Source organism: Phocoena sinus, chromosome 17 (genome assembly GCF_008692025.1).
Source record: "Phocoena sinus isolate mPhoSin1 chromosome 17, mPhoSin1.pri, whole genome shotgun sequence".
Classification (NCBI taxonomy): domain Eukaryota; kingdom Metazoa; phylum Chordata; class Mammalia; order Artiodactyla; family Phocoenidae; genus Phocoena; species Phocoena sinus.
The window spans coordinates 34,922,211-34,946,504 of record NC_045779.1 but is presented as its reverse complement, the minus strand read 5'-3'; the positions used below and the strand labels follow the sequence as shown (position 1 = coordinate 34,946,504).

The window sequence follows — 24,294 nt, the reverse complement described above, 5'->3', positions numbered from 1 at the left end:
GGTCAGATCCAACTGCTGATCTTTGAAAGTCTCCTAGAGAGGCAGGAGGTAACTGGGGACATAGATGCTGGGGTCAGCTATTTTTTGGAGGTTGTTCTACCACAAGGACACTGGTGCTAGCAAGTGACATTTTGAAATCCTCCCTCTAGTCTACTAGTCCTGAGGGCATACTTACCCACCAGTGGGCCGGCACCATCCTGGGCCCATGATAGCTAGCTACCTGAGGATGCAGCCCTGCCCAACCGTGACACTGAACCACCACAGGATCTCCCAAACTTCATGGCCAGCTATCCCACAACCACTACATGAAGCATGTTCTTAAAACAACCAGGCCAGTAGCTAGGCCCACATATGCCCTAAAAGGGCCCACACAGCCCATATAGGAGGAAACGTTCAATCATATAGCTCTGGTGACCAGAGAGGAGTGTGCTGCTGAGCTCCACATGAAGTCTCCTACATAGTCACTTCTCTAAGATACAGAAACATAAATGACCTATTAGATAGAAAGAAACACAGAGATTTGGGCAAAATGAGGAGACAGAAGAATATGTTCCAAACAAAGGAGTAAGAAAAAAGCCCAGAAAAAGAAATAAACAAAGTGGAGATAAGCAATCACTTGATAAAGAGTTCAAGGTAATGATCATAAACATGCTCAATGACCTTAGGAGAAGAATGGATGAACACAGTCAGAATTTTAACAAAGAGTTGGAAAATATAAAGATAACCAAAAAGAGATGAATAATAAAATTAATTAAAAATACACACACAAAAAAATCAACAGAATATTAGATGGTACCAAAGAAATGAATCAGTGAACTGAAGACAGGTTAGGGGAAATCACTCAAGCCAGACGGAGAAAAGAAAAAAAGGAATTTTAAAATAAGGATAGTTGAAGAGACTGCTGAGACAACATTGGGACAACATCAAGCAAAGTAACATTAGCATTATAGGGATTGCAGAAGAATAGAGAGAGAACGGGGCAGAGAACTTATTTGAAGAAATAAATAAATTAGAAAATTTCCTAATCTGGGAAAGGAAACAGAAATCCAGGTCCACGAAGCACAGAGAGCTCCAAACAAGATGAACACTAAGAGGTTCACATTAAAACACATTATAATTAAAATGTCAAAACTTAAAGAAAGAATTTTAAAAGCAACAAGAGAAAAGCAACTAGTTATATACAAGGGAACTACCATAGAGCTATCAGCTGACTTTTCAGCAGAAGTTTTACAGTCCAGAAGGTAGTGGCATGACATATTCAAAATAATGAAAGGAAAAAAAAATCTATGACCAAGAATACTTTATCCACCAAGGATAGTTTTCAGATTTGAAGGAGAGGTGAAGAGTTTTACAGACAAGCAAAAGCTAAAAGAGTTCAGTACCATTAAACTGGCTTTAAAAGAAATGATAAAGAGACTTCTCTAAGTGGAAAAGAGAAGGCCACAACTAGAACTAAGAAAAATCACAAAAGTAAAGTCTTATTGGTAAAGATAAACATATAGTAAAGACAGCAGATCAACCACTTATGAAGCTATCAGAAAGGTTAAAAGACAAAAGTAGTAAAATCCTCTATATCCACAATAAGTAGTTAAGAGATACACAAAACAAAAATATGCAAAATAAGATTTCAAAGAAATTAAGTGGGGGGGGATGAGTAAAAATGCAAGGTTCTTCAAATTCATTTGAACTCAAGAGATCATTAACTTGTTATATATGAACCTCATGGTAACTACAAAACAAAAACATAATATATACACACAATAAAGGAGAAAGGAATCCAAGAATAACACTAAATATAGTCATCAAATAACAAGGGAAGAGAACAAAAGAAGAATAAAGAAAAAAACAGCTACAAAAATAATCAGAAAACAATTAACAAAATTGCAATAAGTAGATAACTATCAATAATTATTTTAAAAGTTAATAGACTAAATGTTGCAGTCAAAAACCCACTTCACAGAGTGGCTGAATGGATTAGAAAAAAACAAGACTCATATATATGCTGCCTACAAAAGACTTTTCAGAAATAAAGACACTTGGGCTTCCCTGGTGGCGCAGTGGTTGAGAGTCCGCCTGCCAATGCAGGGGACACAGGTTCGTGCCCCGGTCCGGGAGGATCCCACATGCCGCGGAGCGGCTGGGCCCGTGAGCCATGGCCGCTGGGTTTGTGCGTCCGGAGCCTGTGCTCCACAACGGGAGAGGCCACAACAGTGAGAGGCCCGCGCACAGCAAAAAAAAAAATAAAAATAAAAATTAAAAAAAAAAAAAAAAGAAATAAAGACACTCACAAACTGAAAGTGACGAAATGAGGAAATGAAAGTAAGCAAATGAAAACGAAAAGAAAGGTGAGGTAGCAATATTTATATGAGACAAAATAGACTTTAAAACAAAGACTGTAATAAGACACAAAGAAGGAAATTACATAATGATAAAGGGATCAATCCAATGAGAAGATATAACAACTTTAAATATATACGCACCTAACATAGAAGCACCTAAATACATAAAGCAAATATTAACAGAAATAGAGAAATTAACAGTAACTCAATAATAGTGACAGACCTTAACAACCCACTTACATCAATAGATCATTCAAACAGAAAATCACTAAGGAAAACTGGCCTTAGATGACACATTAGACCAGATAAACTTAATAGATACATAGAGAACATTCCATCCAAAAGCAGCAGAATACACCTTCTTTTCAAGTGCACATGGAACATTCTCCAGAATAGATCACATGCTAGACCACAAAACATGTCTCACTAAACTTAAGAAGATTCAAATTATATCAAACAGCTTTTCTGGCCACAATGTCATGAGATCAGAAATCAACAAGAAAAAAAATGCAAAACCACAAACATGTGGAGGCTAAACAATATGCTACTAAAAAACAAATTGATCACTGAGAAAATAAAAGAGGCAACCAAAAACTACCTGGACATAAAAAGGAAAAACAATGATCCAAAATCCATGGAATACCACAAAAGTAACTTTAAGAGGGAAGTTTATAGTGATAAAATCCTACTTCAGGAAACAAGGAAAATCTCAAAAACAATCTAATCTACACATAAAGGAAGTAGAAAAAGAAGAATAAGCATAACTCAAAGTTAGTAGAAAGGAAAAAATTAATAAAGATCAGAGCAGAAATAAATGAAACAAGATAAACAAAATTGGGACAAACCTTTAGCCAGATTCAGCAAGAAAAAAGAGAGTGGGCCTAATTAAATAAAATAAATAGAAATAAAAGAAAAGATGCAACCAACACCACAGAAATACAAGAGGTCATAGGAAATTACTACGAACAATTATATGCCCATAAAATGGACAACCTAGAAGAAATCAATAAATTCTCAAAAAGTTCAATCTACCAACTCTGAATCAGGAAGAAATATAAAATATGAACTGACCAATTACCAATAATGAAATTGAATCAGTAATTAAAACAAAGAAACAAATAGAAATCCAGGATCAGACAGTTTCATGGGTGAAGTTTACAAAACATTTAAAGAAGAGTTAACACCTATCTTTCCCAAACTATTCCAAAAAACTGTAGAGGAAGGAACACTTCCAAACTCATTCTATGAGGTCAGTCTTACCCTGACACAAAAACTAGGCAAAGACACCACACACACAAAAAAGGGAACTACAGGACAGTATCACTGATTAAAAATGATGTAAAAATTCTCAACAAAATAATAGCAAACCAAAATCAATACAGTAAAAGGATCATATACCATGATCAAGTGGGATTTAATCCATGGATATAAGGATGGCTCAATATCCACAAATCAATCAATGTGATACACCACATTAACAAACTGAAGAATAAAAATCATATGATCATCTCAATAGATGCAGAAAAAGCTTTTCACAAAATTCAACATCCATTTGTAAAAATCTCAACAAACTGGGTATAAAGGGAACATACCTCAACATAAAAAAGACCATATACACCCCACAACTGACATCATATTCAATGGTGAAAAGCTAAAAGCATTTACTATAAGATCGAAATAATACATTGATACCCACTGTTGTCACTATTATTCAACATAGTATTGGAAGTTCTAGCAAGAGCAATTAGACAAGAAAAAGAAGTAAATGTAATCCAAATTATAAAGGAAGAAGTTGCAAATGATATGATACTGTGTATAGAAAATCCTAAAGACACCACCAAAAACTATTAGAACTAATATAGGAATTCAGTAAAGTTACAGGATAGAAAATTAATATACAGAAATCTGCTGTTTGTATACACTAACAATAAACAATCAGAAAGAGAAATTAAGAAAACAATCCCATTTACAATTGCATCAAAAAAGAATAAAATACCTAAGAGTATATCTAACCAAGGTGGTAAAAGAACTGTCCCCTGAAAACTATAAGACTGATGAATGAAATTGAAGATGACACACACACAAAAAAAATTGTAAAGATAATATTGTGCTCATAGGTTGGAAAAATTAATATTATTAAAATGATCAGACTACCAAAGGCAATCTACAAATTCAGTCTTTATCAAAGAATCAATGGCATATTTCGTAGAATTAGAACAAGTAATTCTAAAATTTGTATGGAAACACAAAAGACCCAGAATAGCCAAAAAATCTTGAGAAAGAAGAAGAAAGCTGAGGGCATCATGCTGCCTGATTTCAAACTATATTACAAAGCTGTAATAATCAAAACAGTCTTGTACTGGCACAAAAATGACACATATAGATCAAGGAAACAGAATAGAGAACCCAAGACCTCATACTTACATGATCAAGTAATCTACAATGAAGGAAGGAAGACTATATAATGGGGAAAAGATAGACTCTTCAATAAATGATGTTGGGAAAATTGAACAGCTAAATACAAAAGAATCAATCTAGATTACTTTCTCACATCATATACAAAAATAAACTCAAAATGATTTAAAGATTCAAATGTAAGACCTGAAACTATAAAACTCCTAGAAGAGAACATAGGCAGTACATTCTTTGACATCAGCCTTAACAATATTTTTTTGGATGTCTCCTCAGGCAACAGAAATAAAAGCAAAAATAAACAAATGGAACTACCCCAAATTAAAAAACTTTTGTATAGTGAAGGAAACTATCAACAAAGCAAAAAGGAAGCTTACTGATGGGAGAAGATATTTGCAAATATATGTCTGATAAGGGGTTTATATCCTAAACATATAAAGGACTCATACAGCTCAATATCGATAAACAAACAACACAACTAAAAAATAGGCGGGGGACCCAAAAAGGCATTTTTCCAAAGAAGACAAACAGATGTCCAACAGACACATAAAAAGATGCTCAACATCACTTATAATCAGGAAAATGCAAATCAAAACTACAATGAGATACCACCTCACACCTGTCAGAATGGCTATCATCAAAAAGATAACAAATAACAAGTGTTGACCAGGTTGTGAAGAAAAGGGAATCCACATGAAATGTTGTTGGGAATATAAATTGGTGCAGCTACCATAGAAAACATTATGGAGGGTCCCCCCAAAATTAAAAATATAATTACCATTTGATCCAGTAATTTCACTTCTGGGTATTCACTTGGAGAAAACAAAAACACTAATTCAAAAAGATATATTCATACTAATGTTCATTGCCACATTATTTGCAATAGCTAAGATATGGAAGCAACCTAAGTGTCCATCAACAGATGAATGGATAAAGAAGATCTGGTATGTATATACAATGGAATATTACTCAGCCACAAAAGAGAATGAAATCTTGCCACTTGTCACAACATGAATGGATCTAGAGGGTTTATGCTAAGTGAAATAAATCAGACAGAGAAAGACAAATACCTCATGATCTCACTTATATGTGGAGTCTAAAAAGCAAAACAAAGAAAACAAAATAAAAACAGACTTATAGATACAGAGAGCATATGTGTAGTTGCCAGAGGAAGGCAGGGTGGGAGGTAGGGAGCAAAAGAGTTTCAGGTGATTAAGAGGTATAAACCTCCAGTTATATAATAAATAAGTCACAGGGATGTGATATACAGCATAAGTAATATGGTCAATAATACTGTAATAACTTTCCATGGGACAAATGGACTAGACTAATCATGGTGATCATTTCATAATGTATACATATATCAAATCATTATACAGTACAACTGAAACTAATTTAATATTGTACGTGAACTATATTTCAATTAAAAAAAAAGAATAAAATACACCATGATCAAGTGGTATTTATTTGAGCAAAAGAATGTTGGTTCAATATTAGGGAATCCATTCATATAATATACCACATAATAGATTTAAGAAGAAAAAAATAATATACTTGTCTCTATATATGCTGAAAAAGCCTATAACAATATTCAACACTTTTTCAGATTTCTATTCAAAACACAAAATTATAAAACAATAAATAATTTCTTAACATAATAACATATATAGACTTTATTTTTAAGGCCAGCATCTTAATTGAGATGCTAATGGCATTTTAAGTAAGCTTAAGAAAAAGACAAGAATGTCCACTGTTTCCACTATTATTTAACATTATAATAGAGTATAATCTAATGCAATTGGACAAGAGAAATCACAAATTATATGAATTTGTAAAGTAAAAATATCTCTAGAAAATACCAGAGAATCAATGAACAATAAAATGAATTTAAATAATGAACTTAATAAGGTATCAAGATATATAAAAAATATCAATAGCTTTCATAGACACAAACAATAACTAACTAGATGGCATAATGATAAAGAAAGTCTCATTTGTAGTAGCAACAAAGATGACTAAATACATAGGAATAAACTTGACAAAAATGTGCAAAACCTACGAGAGGAAACACTCCTGAAAGACACAGAACTATGGTTGAACAAAAGGTAAGACATCCCTGTTATTGGATAGGACAACTCAACATCATAAATATGTCAGTTTAACACAATCCCAATAAAAATATCAACCAACTTTTTTATGGAGCTAGACAAGGTGATGCTAAAGTGTATAAGGAAAAACAAACATATAGGAATAGCAGGAGCATACTAAGAAATAAAAACTACAAAGGTGGATTACAGCTGCAAGATATTAAACCATACTATAAGTCTCCATCTCTAAAACAGGGTGGTACTGCCACGAGGATTTTATGTATAGACTAATAGAATAGAATAGAAAGTCCTGAGCTAGATCTAAATAAAGATGGATATAATGAGGGCTGCATCTTAAAACATGGAAACAAAGATGAGCTTCTTAATAAATGTTGCTGGCATAACTGGCAAGCCATGTAGAAAGAAGATAAAGTTAGATCCATATCTCATGCCACACACAAGAATAAACTCCACACTGATCATGAAACTAAATGTAAAAGAAAAATTATATGTAAACAAATATATAATAGAAAATAATTTAATAAATTAATGTGGAAAAATATGGTGAATTCCTCTTTAAACTCAGTGTAGGAAAAAGATTTCTAATGCTGACTCAAAATCTGGAGGCAAGAAAAGAAATAATTCATCAATTTGACTATATAAATTTTTTTAATGGCATGGTAAAATAAAGTTAAAGAAAAACTGTCAAATTAGAAGAAAACATTTGCAGCATATATCACAGATAAAAGACTAATATCCATAATACATAAAGAACCCATAAAATTTGAGAGGTAAAGGACCAAAACTGTGATAGAAAAATGGGAAAGATATATGAACAGACAATTCACAAAACTGATATAAATGGTCTTAAACATATGAAAAAGTGTCAAATCTCTCATAATTTAAGAAACACAAATTACCCTTGTAATATAATTTCTCACCTACCTGATTGGCTAAAATTGAAAAGTCTCACAACACATTCTGTTGGTGAGGCTGAGGGAACTCTCACACATTTCCATGGGAATGCAAACTGCTACAACTCCTTTGGAAGGGAATTTGACAATAGCTAAAAAGTGTACATATGCACACTGACTACAGTGTACATATGCACTGACTTTTTGGATCCAGGAATTCCATTCTAAGACTTCACCTTGAACAGATACCAATAACATTGTGAAAATTCATGTGCACATGCAGAGCAGCATTGTTTACAATTGCAAAATATTGGAATCAACCAAAATGCTCAAATATAGATGTGTTGAATCACTATGATATATCCATATAATTAAGTACTATGCAGCAATGAAAAAGCATGAAGGACCTTTCTATGAGCTGACATGGAATGATTTCTAGGATATGTTGTAAAATAAAGTAAAATACAAAAGAATACTACCTTTCATATGACAAAATGTGGCAAATAAGAAAATACAAATGTATCTTCTCATTGTGCAATAAGAAAAACTAGAAGTATAAACCTGGAATGAATGAGATGGGTTACCCCCAGAAGGTGAGTGAGACTAGGATAGAAATGATGAGAATATGGGGGGTGAAGTGTGAGGAGACTGAAATTCTATGAGTGTGCCTTCTTTTAAAATGCCCTCTTGATATAATCATAATTAAAATCAACAAATGTCAGATTCAATTATTTATTTTAATCACAAAATTATTACCTAGCATAATGTTTGCTATTTCTTAGGTTTCAGATTCCTGAACTAATATAGGCATATTTCAGTTTATTGTACTTTGCAAATACTGTGTTTCTTTTAAAAATTGAAGATAATGTGGCAACCCTACATCAAGCAAGTCTGTGCCATTTTTACAACAGCATTTGCTCAATTCGTGTTTGTGTTGCTCAATTACCAAAATCACATTTTGGTAATTCTCTCAATATTTCAAAAATTGTCATTATTATTAAATTTGTTATGGTGATCTGTGATCAGTGATCTTTGGTGTCACTGTCACAAGCCTCTGAAGGTTCAGGTGATGGTTAGCATTTTTTAAGCAATAAAGTATTTAATTAAGGTATGTACATTGCTTTTCTAGACATAATACTATTTAACACTTAATAGACTATAATATGCTGTAAACATAACCTATATTTGTACTTGGAAACCAAAAACTTTGTGACTTGTTTAATTGCAATATTCACTTGAGGACCTGGATCCAAAAGATCCAACAGACCATACGGTTTTGATTGACAACAGACAGATGGCTTTGGAGGTCAAATAAAGTCCATCCATTTGTTTAAAAATTGGCTAAAATATAGGTCACATGTCCAGGATCAGAGCTAATGACAAAGGAAAGCAGATGCTTGATGAAGTTACAAGACGAAATATGTTAACTCTGGATCAGATCTTACATGTAATAAAAGGCCATGAAAACCAAACTATTTTTACTATCTTTGATAATATCCTGTTTTAATCTTGTGATTCTATGGAGTTTCATTCTGGGAAATGAGACATTTATTTTTATGTTGCTAGAATTGTGGCATTTACATTTATATTTTATTATCATTTAAATTCTTAATCCAGGAAGCAGCCTAAATGCCTATTTACAAACGAATAGATAAAGAAGATGTGGTACATATATACAATGGAATATAACTCAGCCATAAAAAGGAACAAAATTAGGTCATTTGTAGAGACGTGGATGGACCTAAAGACTGTCATACGGAGTGAAGTAAGCCAGAAAGAGAAAAACAAATATCGTATATTAATGCATATATGCACAATATACAAGAATGGTTCAGATGAACCAGTTTGCAAGGTAGAAATAGAGACACAGATGTAGAGAAAAAATGTATGGAAACCAAGGGGGGAAAGTGGCAGCAGGGGGGTGGTGGTGTGATGAATTGGGAGATTGGGATTGACATATATACACTAATATGTATAAAGTGGATAACTAATAAGAACCTGCTGTATAAAAAAATTAATTAAATAAAATTCAAAAAATAAATAAATAAATTCTTAATCCAAATTGTCTATATAATAACAAAATACCTGGTAATTGTTCTAAACTCACAGAAAATAGTTAAAATGAAAATAAGCAGAGGTTGCTGGATCTTATTGCTAATTATATATGCTCTTAGACTTTTAAAAAATACTAATATATACCTAAAACTACTTTCTCCATGCTGAATGGGATAAGAGAACGTCCAAACCTAGGAAAAATCATAAATTCAAAGAGAAATATGAATGGAAAACAATGGGACCAGAAGAAGTAGTGATAATATCTTTGCTGTGTTAACACAGAGATTTTTATTTTAAGTGAACATAAATTAAGGAAAATCTATACCAAATCTATGGCAACATATCCAAATCTGAATCACCAGTTCACGTGGCTGATTATTTCTGAGATGGACACAGATAATAGATTCATGAGGGGGACTCACATAGGCCAAGTTAGGAGGAAAAGACCACTAACCTTGCTTTTGCGAGTCTCAGACATAGGCTGACATCATTCATGTCATGTTAAAAATGAATAGCAAATGTTATAAGGTACCCAGGCAACAGGTTTATATTTCATGAAAGCACAGACTCAGCCACAGAATATATCTATTGGCCCTCTAGTCTAATAATCAACTAGGTAAAGCTACCACTTAGATGATCTGTTTTCTGAGGAACTGTGAATGCTAGAGTTCTTTGTCTTACATCCTTAATTCTTCCATCCTTTTTACATAGCTAGAAGGCAATGTAACTCTAAGAATTTTAATGTTTCTTTCCCTCTAGGTTATATTTTTCTTCCTACCATCCAATTACAGGCAATCATCAACTATTTTTCTCTCTTCTTGTAATTTACACCATCTTTGACCTTGTAAATAATGTAATACTGTAAAATAGAGCCTCTAGCAACCCAGAAAACAGCCACCAAGGAAGTTAATGTATACCTAAGCCAGTTTAAAATGAGAGAGTAAGCCAAAATGGCTATCAAGTAGGCAACCCATGTCTAATGGTCAGTACTTGTCTACATTTATTTTATTTTCACTTCTGAGTTATCTAATTTTGACAACTGATTAGAAACAGTAAATTATGTGGTCTGATATTTTTTTATCTTCTAAATTTATTTATTTATTTATTTTTTGTCTGTGTTGGGTCTTTGTTGCTGTGTGAGGGCTTTCTCTAGTTGCAGCAAGTGGGGGCTACTCTTCAGTGCAGTGCCTGAGCTTCTCATTGCAGCAGTTTCTCTTGTTGCAGAGCATGGGCTGTAGGCATGTGGGCTACAGTAGTTGTGGCGTGTGGGCTCAGTAGTTGTGGCTCGTGGGCTCTAGAGTGCAGGCTCAGTAGTTGAGTCACATGGGCTTAGTTGCTCTGTGGCATGTGGGATCTTCCCAGGCAAGGGCTCGAACCTGTGACCCCTGCATTGGCAGGTGGATTCTTAACCACTACATGACCAGGGAAGCCCCCATAGTCTGATATTTTGAAGAAACAGATAGACTCGAGCAGATCTGGCAACAACAAACATGCTTGATGCTGAAAGGGGCAAAGACTGGTACAGATCTGAATACCAAACCCTCACACCAGCAAGTCTATGGCACAAACTAAATACCATTTTTTAACTGATGTATACAGTAAAATCATAAGATCTGAAAATTGGGAAGGATCCTAGCAATCTAGTCATGTCTCCTTCCCACTGTAGGAATTTCTCCTACATTATCCTACAGTGATGATCTGATCACTGTGTGAATACAAGGACTACATCATTGCCTTACAAGGAAGCCCATTCCCTTTTAAAAAAAACATTTTTTAGAAAGCTCATTCTTGAAAAGTCAAGAACTCCTTCCCTGTAACTTCTATTTATTTATTTTAATTCATTTATTCAACCAGTACTTATAAAGTAATTACTCTATTTAATAGACACTATTTTCATAAAGATAAAACACATCTGCCCTTTATCCATGTAGAGAGACAAACCCATGAACAAGAATTAAAAATAAAGCAACAGAGTAAGTGGCCAACATGGGGGAGTAGGGAGACCCTGAGCTCACCTCCTCCCACAGGCACATCCAAAATTACAACTATATACAGAGAAACTATTGATGAGAAAGACTGGAAGACTAGCAGAAAAGATCTTCTACAACTAAAAATATAATGAAGGAACCACAATGAGATGAGTAGATGGGTGGAAACACAGTATAGTTGAGACTCACACCCCTAGTAGGTGACCCACAAACAGGAGGATAATTACAATTGCAGAGGTTCTCCATAAGGCGTGAGGGGTCTCAGTCCCACATCATGTTCCCTAGCCTAGAGGTCCTGCAGTGGAAAGAAGAGCACCCAGAATGTTTGGCTTTGAAGGCCATGGGGGCTTATTTTGGGGAAAGCCAGAGGACTGTGGAAATATAAACTCCACTCTTAAAGAGCACACAAAATCTCACACACTCTGGAACCTAGGGCAGAAGCAGTTATTTGAAAGGAGCCTGGGTTAGACACATTTGCTTACCCTGGAGAGCCTCCTGTAGAGACAGGAGGTAACTGGGACTCGTCCTGGAGACATAGACACTGGTTGCAATCACTTTAGGGAGCTCATTCTGCCATGAGGACACTGGTGCTGGCAAAGGACATTTTGGAATCCTCCCTCTAGCTTATTAGCACTGGGACCCAGGCCCACCCACCAGCCTGTAGGCACCAGTACTAAGATGCCTCAGGCCAAGCAGCTAATCAGGCAGGGACACAGCCCCAACCACCAGCAGCACTGCTGCATTAAGACTCTCTGAGTCCATAGCCACTGTGGGACAGGTCCTACCCACCAGACGGCTGACACACTAGTGCAACCATACTAGCCTGAGGCCACACCTCCCATGCCTCACAGCCAGAAATAGGGAGCCAGCGCCACCCACTAGTAGACCAAGATCAACTCTGAAAAACTCAGCATCCTGAAGCCAGAGACCCTGGGACACAGCTCTGCCCACCAGTGGGCAGGCACCAGCCCTAGGACCCACTGAGCCCTGGCACCACCCATTAGTGGGCCAGTACACCAATGCCAGATACCCAGGGCCCTGCAGCCAGGGACTCTGGGACCAAGCTCCACCCACCAGTGGGCCCACACTAGCCTCAAGAACTGGCTTCAACCACCAGTGGGTGGACACCAGCCCAAGGACAAATGTGACCCTGCAGCTTGTGATGTCATGATGCAGCTCACCCACCAGCAGACCAATGCCAGCACTGAGACACCTTGGGCACCTCAGCCAGCCACCCCAGGAACCTGCTCCACCCACCAGAAGGTTGATGCCAGTTTTGGACCCCCCAGAACCCCAGCCAACTGTGTCAGGAACAGGTCCTGTCCAGCAGTGAGAAAACTCCAGCTCTGGGACCCTTAGGGCCCTGTAGCCAGAGACCCCAGAACCTGGCTTCACCCACCAGTGAACTAGCACTAGCCACTGGACCCCCAGGGACCAGGCCCCACCTACCAGCAGGCTGACACCAGCTTTGGGAAACCCCAGACACTGCATCCAGCCACATCAGGAACTGACCCCACCCACTAGCAGGACAACACTATATCCAAGATTATTGGTCCCACAACCACCCACCCCGGAACCCAGCTCCACATACCAGTAGGCCAGCACTAGCCCTGGAACCACCTAGGGCTTTGCAAACAGCCACATCATTACCAGGCCCTGCCCACCTGCAGAAGGCAGTTTTCCCAAAAGGCAGGACCTAGCAACCAAACTGGACAGACCACCTACAGTAGTCAGCCTGCAAAAGCAGAAGGATGCATACAGCTCAATAGGGGGCACATCTAACAATATATAGAACTGATGATCAGAGAGTAGTGTGCTGCTGGGACAGATAGGACATCTCCTACAAAAAGCAACTTCTCCAAGGTCAGGAAACATAGCCAACCTACCAAATACATAGAAATAAAAATAACAAATTAGGAAAATAGAGGTAACAGAGGAATATATTCCAAATGAAAGAACAATAGAAAAAACAACAAAGTGAAGTGGAGATATGCAACCTCCCCAATAAAGCTTAAAGGTAATGATCATAAAGATTCTCAGACAACTCAGGAGAAGATTGGATGAACAGAGTAAGAAGGCAGAAGATTTTTAGCAAAGAGTTAGAAAATATAAAGAAGAACCAAACAGAGATGAAGAATACAGTAACTGAAATAAAAAAAACACACTAGAAGAAATCAACAGTAATTAGAAGAATGGATTCGGTAGCTGGGTGACAGAGTAGTGAAATTCACTGAAACTGAGCAGAAAAAAGAATAAAAAGAAATGAGGACAGTTAAAGAGACCTCTGGGACAACATCAAGCATACTAACATTCACATTTTAAGGTCCCAGAAGAAGAGAGAAAGGGGCAGAGAACTTACTTGAAGAAATAAGGGCTGAAAATATTCCTAACCTGGAAAAGGAAACAGACATCCAGGTCCAGGAAACACAGAGAGTTCCAAACAAGATGAACCAAAATAGGTTCACACAAAGGCACGTTACACAAAGGCACATTAAAATAACAATGTCAAAAATTAAACATAAAGAGAAAATATTAAAATAAGCAAGGGAAAGGAAACTAGTTACCTAAAAGAGACTTCCCATAAGGCTATCAGCTGACTTTTTGGCAGAAACTATACAAGCCACAGGGAGTGGCATGATAAATTAAAGTGATGAAGGAGAAAACTCTACAACCAAGAATACTCTACCCAGCAAGACTGTCATTCAGATTTGATGAAGAGATGAAAAGTTTTAAAGACAGGCAAAAACTAAAAGAGTTAAACACCACCAAAACAGCTTTACAAGAAATGTTAAAGGGACTTCCCCAAGTGAAAAAGACAACTAGATATGTAAAAATTGAGAAAGAAAAAATCTCATTGGTAAAGGAAAATACATAATGAAGGTAGTAAATCAACCACATATAAAGCTAGTTGGGAGGTTTAAAGACCAAAGTAGTAAAATCATCTAAACCACCATAAGTAGTTAAGGGATATTTTTTAAAAGTTGTAAAATATGAAACATTAAATGTGGGGTAGGAGATGCAGGACTGTTAGAATGCATTTGAACTTAAGAAATGAACAACCCCAAATAATCACATATACATATAGAGATTTCTATACATAAACCTCATAGTAACCACAAACCAAAAACCTATAATAGATACACACTCAATAAAAGAGAAAGGAATCCAAAGATAACACTAATGATAGTTATCAGATCACAAAGGAAGAGAACAAAAGAAGAATAAAGGAGCAAAAACCAACCACAAAATGATCAGAAAACAATTAACAAAATGGCACTAAGTAGATAAATATTAATAATTACTTTGAAAGTTAATGGACTGAATGCTCCAATCAAAAATCCACTCCACATAGAGTCACTGAATGGATAAAAAAACAAGACCCATATATATGCTGTCTACAAAAGACTCACTTCAGAAATAAAAACAACTGCAAACTGAAAGTGAGGTGTTGGTAAAAGTTATTCCATGCAAATGAAAATGAAAAGAAAGATGAGGTATCAATATTTATATGAGACAAAATAGACTTTAAAACAAAGACTGTAATAAGAGACAAAAAAGGACATTACATAATGATAAAAGGATCAATCCACAAAGATATAACAATTGTAAATATATATGTACTCAACATAGGAACAACTAAATACATAGAGCCAATATTAACAGACATAAAGAAAGAAATTGACAGTAACACAGTAATAGTGAGAGACTTTAACATCCCATTTAAATCAATGAATAGATCATGCAGACAGAAAATCAAAGAGTGGCCTTAAATGATGCATTATACCGAATGGACTTACTAGTCATATATAGAACATTCTATCCAAAAGCTGATGAATATACATTCTTTTCAAGTGTACATTGAACTATATTCAGGATAGATCCCGTGCTAGACCACAAAGCAAGTTTCTGTAAATTTAAGAAGACTGAAATCATTTTAAGCATCATTTCCAACCACAACACTTTGAGACTAGAAATTAATTACAAGAAAAAAAACTGCAAAAACACAAACTCATGGAAGCTAAACAGTATGCTACTAAACAAAATTTTAAAATCAAATAGGAAAAAATCAAATTTGAAATAAAAAAAATCAGAAGATTAATGGAAATGAAAAGACAAGGATGCAAAATTCTATGGGTAGCAGAAAAGGCAGTGCTAAGGGGGACTTTAGAGTGATACAAGCTTACCTCTGGAAACAAGAAAAATCTCAAATAAACAACCTAACCTGATACCTAAAGGAACCAGAAAAAGAAGAACAAACAAAACACAAAGTCATCAGAAGGAAAAAAATTATAAAGATCAGAGAGGATATAAATTAAATGGAGACTAAAAATAAATAAATAAATAAAAAGTTCAAGGAAACCAAAAGCTTGTTCTTTGAAAAGATAAAGGATCATAAAAGATTACTAAGAAAAACTCTATACCAATAAAATGGACAACCAAGAAGAAATGGACAAATTCGTAGAAATGTACACTTTCCAGAGATTGTACCAAGAAGACATAGAAAATACAAATAGATCAAATACCAGTAATAAAATTGAATCCATTAAAACAAACAAATAAACTACCAACAAACAAAAGTCCAGGACCAAACATCTTCACAGGTGAATTCTAGCAAACATTTAGAGAAGAGTTAACATTTATCCTTCTCAAACTACTCCAAAAAATTGCAGAGGAAATAATGCTTTCAAACTCATTGCAATCTGTATCAAAATCCCAATGGCATGCATTTTTCACAGAACTAGAGCAAATGATCCTAAAATTTATATGGAACCACAAAAGGCCTCTAATAGCCAAAGCAATCTTGAGAAAAAAGAACAAAGTTGGAGGTATCACACTCCCAATTTCAAACTATACTACGAAGCTACAGTAATTAAAACAGTATGTTGCTGGCACAAAAACAGGCACATAGATTAATGGAACAGAATAGAGAACCCGGAAATGAACCCACACTTATATGGCCAATTAACCTACAACAAAGGAAGCAGGAATATACAATGGGGAAAAGACAGCCTCTTCAATAAATGTGGTTGGGAAAACTGGACAGCTACAAGCAAAAGAATCAAACTGGACTACTCTCTCACACTATGCACAAAAATTAACTCAAAATAGATTAAAGACTTAAATGTAAGACCTGAAACCATAAAACTCTAGAAACAGGCATTATGTTCTTTGGTTCTGTTTTTTTTTTTAATTAAAAAAAAATTCAGGTAGTATGCTCTTTGACATTGGCCTTAGTAATACTTTTATTGGATATGTTTCCTCAGACAAGGGAAACAAAAGCAAAAACAAACAAATGGGATTCATCAAACTAAAAAGTTTTGTACAGCGAAGGAATCTATGAACAAAACAAAAAGGTCACCTACTGAATGGGAGAAGATATTGCAAACAGTATATCTGATAATGGTTTAATATCCAAAAAAATATTAAAAACTCCTAGAACTCAACATCAAAAAACATACAACCCAACTAAAAAATGGGAGAGGATCTGAACAGACATTTTTCCAAAGAAGACATACATTTGGTCAAAAGGCCTGTGAAAAGATGCTCAACATCATTAATCATAAGGGAAATGCAAATCAAAACCACAATGAAATATCACCTCACACCTGTCAGAATGGTTATTATCAAAAAGACAACAAATAACCAGTGCTGGTGAGGATGTAGAGAAAAGGGAACCCTGGTGCACTATTCGTGGGAATGTAAATAAGTGCAGCCACTATGGAATACATTAGGGAGAGGCCTCAAAAAATTACGAATAGAAATACAATATTATCCAGCACTTCTACTCCTGGGTATTTATTCAAAGAAAATGAAAACACTAATTAGAAAAGATATATGCACCCCTATGTTTATTGCAGCATTATTTATAATAGCCAAGATATGGAAGCAACCTAAATGCCCATCAGTAGAAGAATGAATAAAGAAGATGTGGTCTATGTATACAATGGAATATTACTCAACAATATAAATAATGAAATCTTGCCATTTGCGACAACATGGATGGACCTAGAGGGTATTATGCTCAGTAAAATAAGTCAGACAAGGAAAGACAAATACTGTATGATTTCAATTGTATATGGAATCTGAAAAACAAAACAATAAATAAACATAACAAAACAGAAGTAGAAATATAGAGAGAACAAATAGATGGTTGCCAGAGGGAGGTGGGTGGGGAAAGGAAAGAAATAGTTGAAAGAAAATAGAAGTACAAACTTCCAGTTGCAAAACAAATGAGTCACAGGTATGAAATACACAGTGTGGGGAATATAGTCAATAATTATGTAATATCTTTGTATGGTGACAGATCTTAACTAGACTTATTATGGTGATTATTTTGAAATATATAGCAATATTGAATCACTATATTATGTAACTATAAGATAAATAAATACAATGTGATAAATGTAATTAATACTGCTGTATGTCATACATGGAAGTTGTTAAGAGGGTAAATCCTAAGTGTTCTCAGTACAAGAAAAAATACTTTTTTTTCTATTTCTTTAATTTTGTATCTATATGAGATGATAGATGTTCATTAAACTTAAATTCCATAATGTATGTATGTCAAATCATTATGCTATACAACTTAAGCTTATATAGTGCTATATGTCAATTATCTCAATAAAACTGGAAGAAAAATTCAATTGACAAGAAAAGATGACTTTAATAAATAAAACACCAATTGCCTTTTCTTTGTTACTGTCTCCCTTTCTTTATTCCCAAGTTTCAGTATACTTACCTGAATCACACCTCCCAAGAAGGAAACAGCTGCAGCAACACCAATCCTTTGCATCTCAAAGTCAGATAAGCCCAGCACACTTGTGTTACTCTGTGTGGTAAGGTTCTGACTGTTCAGAGGGACAAGCCGTTCCACTGCATTAGCTGATATTAAGGATGTCAAGGCAAAGGTGCCTAAAGCGGGTGGGGGGGGATCTTCTGTTAGTAACAGACTCAATAAACATTATTGGATTCCACCATTAAAGTTGAATCCATGTTGTAAAACCAAAACAGATCTATTAGAAGCACTCTCCTCTGCACCCCCACTATTCCACCCTTCACTCCATGGAATAAACAAAAACTCACCTTTTTATATACAAATTTCTTCCACATACAGCCATGCCATCTACTTGCTATTCCCTCCTAGGCCATACATTTTCCTACCTCTCTGCAGACCTACATAGAGAATGCCCTCAAAACAGGGATTAAGATCATGGTGTGGATTTGAATCCAGCTCCTCCATTTATCACTATCACGATTTAGAGCACATTACTTTGAGTCTAAATCACCTCAAGCATAAAATGCAGGTAATGTTTTAGAGTTTGAGGAGAATATAAATGAGATGATAAATATGAAGACCTCAATAGGCTCAGTGGAAAATATGACTCTTTGCTGAATCTGGGGCTCATTGACTGAAATTCTTGCTCCTCCAATCTACTTATGAAAACATCCTTGTCTTTCCTGGTCTGGCTCAAATTCCATATTCAACATAGATCCATCCCAGATTCCCCAGTCCAGGTTAAATATTTCTATTCCCTGTGCTCTCATAACAGAGTACACCTTTATTATAGTATAACAACAACATACTGTGGCCCATAAAATGATGAAACATACCATTTCTGTCTACTGTAACTAGATAAGTTTCAAAGGTATATCCCAGGAATTGTCCTGGCCTCACACAAATGCAGGACCATTTTCAGTGTGTTCCCCTCTTCCTGCCAAGAGTTCTGATGCTCTTATCTTGGCACAGCATGTCTGAGAATGTAGCCACACCAGCAGGGAAATGCCATTTCCCAAAGAGAGGGTTCAGCAATTTTGGATTAAAGAAACAAATTGCAGCATGGTAAAAACATTCCCCCAACCCTTTACCTAAAGACCTTACTTTGCCCCAGGTCATAAATGACACTGCGTGAAAAAGGGCCTGTCACAAGATATAGACATCTCAACAAATGGTATGCAGCCTCATAGGGCAAGAGAGCCAAGTCAGACAGAAACAAAGTCTCAATGGAAAACTGACGCAGAAAATCCTTTGGTTTTAAAGGATAAGTGAGGCAGTATGTGCTGTGATTCAGAATAGTATGGTGATTGTAGCCTCCAATAAACCTCACCTTAAATCTCAGTACCGCCATCTCAATATCTTTATCTAAAGACAGAAAGCATTCCTCACCCAAGGGGGTTGTGATGAGACTTAAATGAAATAATGTACTATACCACATATCTCAATATATTGCATGTAGCTGACACCTATAAAAAGTAATTCTTAATAAGATTAAAACCAGAATGCTCTGTTATAGTCTGTTATTCAATGTTCACTGTTCCGTTGAATTGATGGTATATAAATACATAGAGCAAATTGCATAAAGTTCTCTTAGGGAGCTAAGTCATTCTCAATAAATCATCAAGTCATGATCACTGTTCTCATCATAAAGTACTAAATTAAGAACACATCAAGGACCAAATATATATAATGATTAGAGACAAGATTCTGACATCAAGGATTGGCAATGCCAAATAAGGAATATTTGCCATAGGATCTGCCCTTGCCTTATTTTTTCAAGGTATGCTACAACAGAATTTCTCAGTCTTATATTCCTGAAAGTAAAGAAGTGTGTATTTTGGGCTTTAAATCTAGAACATAGAGCAAAATGATTTGTACAAAAGCCACTGAACAAATGACTAGAGAACTGAGAACAAAAATGATCTAGAGTTAATTTTTGAGTAGGCCTAGCTTTCCTAAGATTTGAAAGAAGATAAGAAGGAATTGAATGGTAAGAGAGAACAGCCATCAAAAATGTTTTGTTGAGAAAAGAAAAGTGAGTCTCACCTGTGTGTGAGTCACATCCCAAGAACTTCTCTAGAGAGAGACATTGCCAGAAATGGCTATGGGGTTACTTACTGTGTCAACATGGTTATGGGAGTATTGCCTCTTTTCAAAGGATGACACTTTGCTGTTTCTGAGATAGTTGAGAACAATCAAGGATGTTGAGGCTGCTGGTGACTATACGATGATGTTGTGAATGACATTTTACCTTCTCTATCTTATTGGTCTTGCTTTGTCTTTATCTTCTCCCTACTACTCCTCTGCTCTTTCCTTCAATTTCTCAATGTTTCATTCTGATTAGGCTTTAAACCTACTAGTGGTACCCTTAAATACCACTAAACCCATCTAGTAGCTTAAGAGTGGGTGGCAAGACCTAATAGGAAGTGAATTGGGGCCTCAGAATTGGACAGGGCTAAGTTCAAATTCCTGGTCAAGGTACCTAACCTCTCTCAGCTTGCTTATTTGTAAGATGATGATAAAATATCTAGCTACAAAATCTGGGTAGAGATTAAGTGATATTTCATATATAAAAACATCTGTCACAATTCCTACCACATTTGGTAAATAATTGTTTGCTTATTTTCTTTTCTTCTACAGAGCATTCTATTGTCTCCCTAATCTTTTCTCTAAATTAATGAACATATTTTTCTCTTTAAAATTTTTTTCTCTAATTTAGAAGATAATTATATCCTACAAATTGTCACATATGGGTTATCTTCAACAATTTTGTTTCCACTGGACTGATACCCAAGTTTCTGCTCTTTTCCTTTTTAGTCTAAGATATGTTCTTTGCAAGTCACAAGAAGCAATCAATGATTTATTCCTTTTTAAAATATATATGTACTTTAAATTAAAATAAGAAAATTGTGCTGTTAAAAATACAGCACATTTGGTGTCTTTATATTCTAGCTTTTGGATTATTTGCTTTTAAAGATACCTCAAGCATTATTTATTATTGCATTTAGTAATTCATTATTGCATTCTGATTACCTGAGTTGGAGGGAAAATCCCAGATAATGTGATTTTTCTTTATGAAAGCAACATCAATCTCTTAATAGTAAAATGGAAGTAGGCATTCCCACACATATATATATATATATACACCAAAATATATATATATACACCACACATATATATATATATATATATGTGGTGTATATATATATATACACCAAAATATACCAAATATACCAAATATATATATATATATATAATATACCAAATATACCAAATATATATATGTGTGTGTGGTGTATATATATATACACCAAAATATACCAAAATATATATATACACCAAAATATATATATATACACCACACATATATATATAAATATACACCAAAATAAAGTACAATAATATTATTTAAAAGAAAAATATGTTCTCTATGCTAAATGTTTGCAGAAAATTTAGGTTGGTTCCTATAATTAAGATCATAGGAAGTTCAAAAATAATTAGTTTGTATATTTCTCCTGATATATATATTATATTTAATATTATTAAATTTGTTAAATATAGAGCCTTATACAAGTGGTAATGTGTATATATAGAAATATAATACCATGAAGAAAAAGGATAATTTCTTTACTGATTCTAAAGAATTCTAAATCTGTTGGGATAAAAAGAGAAATGAGGAGATCCAGCTGGCTCTGTCTTTTGGAGAAGTGCTTATGCAGAAATAAAATGCCTTAAGCATTTATTGTGCTATACAGTATCTATAGTAAAGCCTGTAAATTATATGTATTTTGAAATGTATATTATTTACCTAGTAGACTACGAGATTCCTATAGCTGTTAATAATATTTGTTAAATCCAAAGTTTTATATAAATGGCAATTTCAAAACCATGTCACCAGTAAAATGTTTATGATTCCTTAGGAAATAAAGTGGGTTATGTAAATACATACTTAGGTATATCAAGTTAAGTATTTTTGACTTCTTAAAGTAATTATGGTCTATTGGGAATTTTTTTTTTACCTTTTCTTTTATTCTTTGTTTAACAGAGGAGATGTTTTGAGTTCAGCTCTAAAAATAATCTGCTTTTTCTTGCTAATGACATATTTAAGTGTTTTGAAGAATGAAAATAAATTTCCTAGGAAATTAGGGAGCAGGAAATTTTGAATATAATAGGCTTCAAGAACCTGTAATTCATTATTGTGCTTTTCTCCCTTTACATCAACACAAAAGGAAACTGCATTCTTGAGCAGCTGGTTGTAAAGAGAAGAGCTTGGGCTTCAGATTTGACCACACCTGGCTTGTAATCCATGCACCTACAACTTAATCTGTGCTCTCACAGAAAACTTTATGAAATTAAGAGGTATTTTTAACCTAAATATGCAAATAATGATGTCTATTTAAAATAATTGTATTAAGATAAAATAGCACACTTAAAGCTCTTAATAAAGCATCTAATAAATAGTACGCCTAAGGTTCTCAAACTTAAGTACATATATACACATACATGTGTAGATAGATAGATGCGTTATTTTAAAAAAACTGGAGATTGTGTGAAAATGCTGATTCTGATTGAATAGATCTGAAGTGGGAACAAGATTTTGCATTTCTAGCAAGATTCCACATAAAATTGATCCTGCTGGTTCGTGGACCATACATTAGGTAGCAGTGTTGTAAATGTCTGATAATTGTTGATCCTATCCTCCATGACAAAGTGGATTATATAAGAAGCCAAATTTACATAAATAAGACATTATTTTATAGGTTAATTTCTGCATGAGAAAATGCATGTAACAATGTGGTAGGCAGAATTATGGCCTTCCAAATGCATCCACATCCTGTAAATATCTTATGTTACATGGCAAAGGGTAATTAATGTTGCAGATGGAATTAAGGTTGCTAATAAACTGACCTTCAGATAAGGAGATTATCCTGGATTGTCTAGGTGTACCCAGTGTAATCACAAGTGTCCTTTAAACATGGAGGATGGAAGCAAAAGATCATAATCAGAAAGAGATTTCCCTGCTGACTCTGAAAATGAAGCATTTGAGCCAAGAATTCAGGAAGCCTTTAGAAGCTGGAAAAGTTAAGAAAACCAAATTGTTCTCTAGAACCTCCAGAAAGAAATGCAGCTCTACTGACATCTCAATTTTAGCCCTGTGGGCCTCATTTCAAACTTCTGATTTCTAAAACTATGGGATAATAAATTTTTCTTGTAGGAAATAAAGTTTTCTTCAATAACACAAACTGACCACTGAAGAAAGAGACACAAAATGGTATTGCTTGCTTACAGACAGATATCTTGCATAAACAAAATGGATAAAAATGCCTCTATGGATATTTCCTCTTGAGTACTTTTATTATTATTACCATAATATTTAAGATTAAGGTATCATTTTTGTAATGATAGCAGATTTTATTATTTTTTATGTAGCAAGTAATAAATTAGACACTTGTACATCAATTATGTTATCAATATAATCATGATTTTTTTTGACATTTTACTATCAAGAAAGCAGCAAATAGACCTTTAAAACTTTGCCCAATCTCATGCAGATAGCAAACACCAAATGTGACACACACCCAGGTCTATCTAACTTCCAAGCCATTGTTTTTAACCAGGCTGCTCTATTATCAGATTACTTGTTCACATTTTATTTGGTAATGAAATGCTAGGCAATGTAAGAGATATACTAATTAGAGGGCATTGTGGAACCTAGCTTGGAAG

At 34.7% G+C, this 24,294-nt stretch overlaps 1 protein-coding gene across 1 annotated transcript in view; it reads right to left on the bottom strand.

The window, feature by feature from the left end:
• SLC26A7 (solute carrier family 26 member 7) overlaps positions 1-24,294 on the bottom strand; it is a 194,917-nt gene that overhangs the window by 123,021 nt on the left and 47,602 nt on the right. The window contains exon 3 of the mRNA XM_032610680.1: positions 18,535-18,707. Within this exon, the coding sequence (XP_032466571.1) occupies positions 18,535-18,707 (173 nt within the window). The remainder of the gene's footprint in view (positions 1-18,534; positions 18,708-24,294) is intronic.